Raw genomic sequence first — 2,500 nt, forward strand, 5'->3', positions numbered from 1 at the left:
AGAGGGCCTGTCATTATGTGGAGTGTTCCGATGTGTACAGGGCTCAGTGAATGGACAGAACATGATGTTACGACAGAGAGGGTTGATAAGGTTACTCCATTACCACAGGTTAGAGGGGAACAGCCGCCTAAGACTTTTTAATAAACTAAAACTTGAAGGAGTGTGTGTGTGTGTAGCTGTGTCAGGCTGGTAGGGTAAGGATGTCTGTGTGCATGCATGTGTGTGTGTGTGTGTGTGTGTGCGCGTGTGTGTATGTGTGTGTGTGCACGGGTGTGTGTGTGCGTGCGTGTGGACTGGTGACAGGCTGGTATGGTAAGGGTGTGTGTGTGTGTGTGTGTGTGTGTGTGTGTGTGTGTGTGTGTGTGTGTGTGTTTGTGTACCAGTGACAGGTTGGGTAGGGAGGGTCTTCCTGAGTTTGTCTCTGGTCTCGTCCTCTGCTGACTTCCCCTGGGTTGTCCCCTGCTCCTGCTTGTCCTCCGCCGCAGAACGATCCCTCTCTCTCTCCTTCTCCTTCTTCCTCTTCCTCTTCTCTCTTGGCGTCTTGTCCCCCCCCAGGGCAGTATTCTGAGTGGTGGTCTCTGTGGGGGGGGCTTCTAGGGACAGGTAGAGACTATGAGGGGGGGGCTGACACATATATTCAGCTATGTTAACTATTACTACCATCATTTCAGGTATTCATTTGTCTCACCCCTGCCCCCCCTACCCCCTCCCTGTCTCCCCCATGCACCCTTTCCCCCCTCAGCCCCTCCTTGTCTCCCCCATGCACCCCCCAATCCCTGTCCTGTGTCCCCCTGCCTCCCCCACCACACACACACACACACACACACACACACACACACACACACACACACACACACACACACACACACACACAGCTCACCAGGGAACCTCAACAGTATCAGATTTGCATATTCTAGGATGAGAGCGCCCCCTACCTGTAGTGGTGGTGGTGGTGGGCTCGAGGTACATCACTGTGGGGATGGCCAGTAAGGCCTCTGTGACATCATCGAGATCACCTGATCCAGAGCCGCCAGGCAACGCCTTCTTTCGTTGCTCCCGACTACCACTGCGGACCAACTCCTCCTCCCGCAGACCCTCAACTAGTGGAGAGAGAGAGAGGGAAGAAAAGAGGAAAAGAGGGAGAGAGGGAAGAAAAGAGGAGAAGGGGGGGAGGAGAGGAGAGAAAGAGAAGGAGATGTAACAATCTACACTGAAACACAGGGGCCGTTTCCCAGATACAGATTAAGCCAAATCCTGCTGGACTACATCATACTTGGAATATCTTAATCTGTGTCCTGGAGACCGGCCCATATACAGTACAACAGTACATAGGAGAAGGATTACTCTGAGTCCAGAAAGTCCACCAGTTAAAACAGACCAACCCTAACCCCTTTGTACAGGACCTGTCTCCGCCTCCATCTAACACACACACAACACGCCTGGAGACGAGGGGAATGTGCAACAACAGCAAATTGATGGTGACATTTCCATTGAATTTCCATCTTGAAGGAAGGATAGAAGACAAACACACACACACACACACACACACACACACACACACACACACACACACACACACACACACACACACACACACACACACACACAGGCCAGGAAGGAATCCCCAGACTGGGATCATTCCGGAATGACTGCCAGTGATCCCTCCCTATCAACAGGACTAGTCCAGACACGCTTCCCTCCGCATAATAACACATAATAACAGAGGCTTGAAACAACACACACACACACACACACACACACACACACACACACACACACACACACATACACACACACACACTCTCTCACTCTCACACTCTCACACACACACACACACACACACACACACACACACACACACACACACACACACACACACACACACACTTGGCATTATGATCACTGTAGGGTACATCTCATGACATAACATTACACAGCTCCTAACCCCAGGCCATGAGGCTGGTGACCAATATCTATCACCTATCGGACCTATCACCTAGCCCATTTAGCAGACACTTCTATCCAGAGACCTGCAGTACAGTGAGGGCATACATTGTTTGTATATGATCCCCTCATGATAAGGGACCACAGACAGAGGTGTGTGTGTGTGTGTGTGTGTGTGTGTGTGTGTGTGTGTGTGTGTGTGTGTGTGTGTGTGTGTGTGTCTGAAGACTTCAAACTTCAACAACTACATACAACTGGATGATACGACTAAAGGTCCATAATGGGAGGGTCTCATGATCCTTCCTGTCTGAATTATAGACAAGAACAAAACTATCCGGGGGGCACTGGATGTATTTAACTATAAGGTTGACTTGTGAGCGACAGAGGTGTGTGTGTGTGTGTGTGTGTGTGTGTGTGTGTGTGTGAGTTTACAACCTGGCAAGGCTCTTTGTTCCAGTAACAGGTACACACCCCTCCTGCTAAAGTCACAACATGTAATCCTGCAAGAACCCTCTTTAAAACTGACAATTACAGGTGAGTGTGTGTGTGTGTGTGT

At 50.2% G+C, this 2,500-nt stretch overlaps 1 protein-coding gene across 1 annotated transcript in view; it reads right to left on the bottom strand.

The window, feature by feature from the left end:
• Positions 1-2,500, bottom strand: part of slc35h1 (solute carrier family 35 member H1) — a gene marked incomplete at its 5' end in the record, with an annotated part of 21,161 nt that overhangs the window by 15,954 nt on the left and 2,707 nt on the right. Inside the window, 2 exons of the mRNA XM_083675924.1 lie at positions 381-593; positions 936-1,100. Of these exons, the coding sequence (XP_083532050.1) occupies positions 381-593; positions 936-1,100 (378 nt within the window). The remainder of the gene's footprint in view (positions 1-380; positions 594-935; positions 1,101-2,500) is intronic.

Source organism: Argentina silus (genome assembly GCF_951799395.1).
Source record: "Argentina silus genome assembly, chromosome: 8".
NCBI lineage: Eukaryota > Metazoa > Chordata > Actinopteri > Argentiniformes > Argentinidae > Argentina > Argentina silus.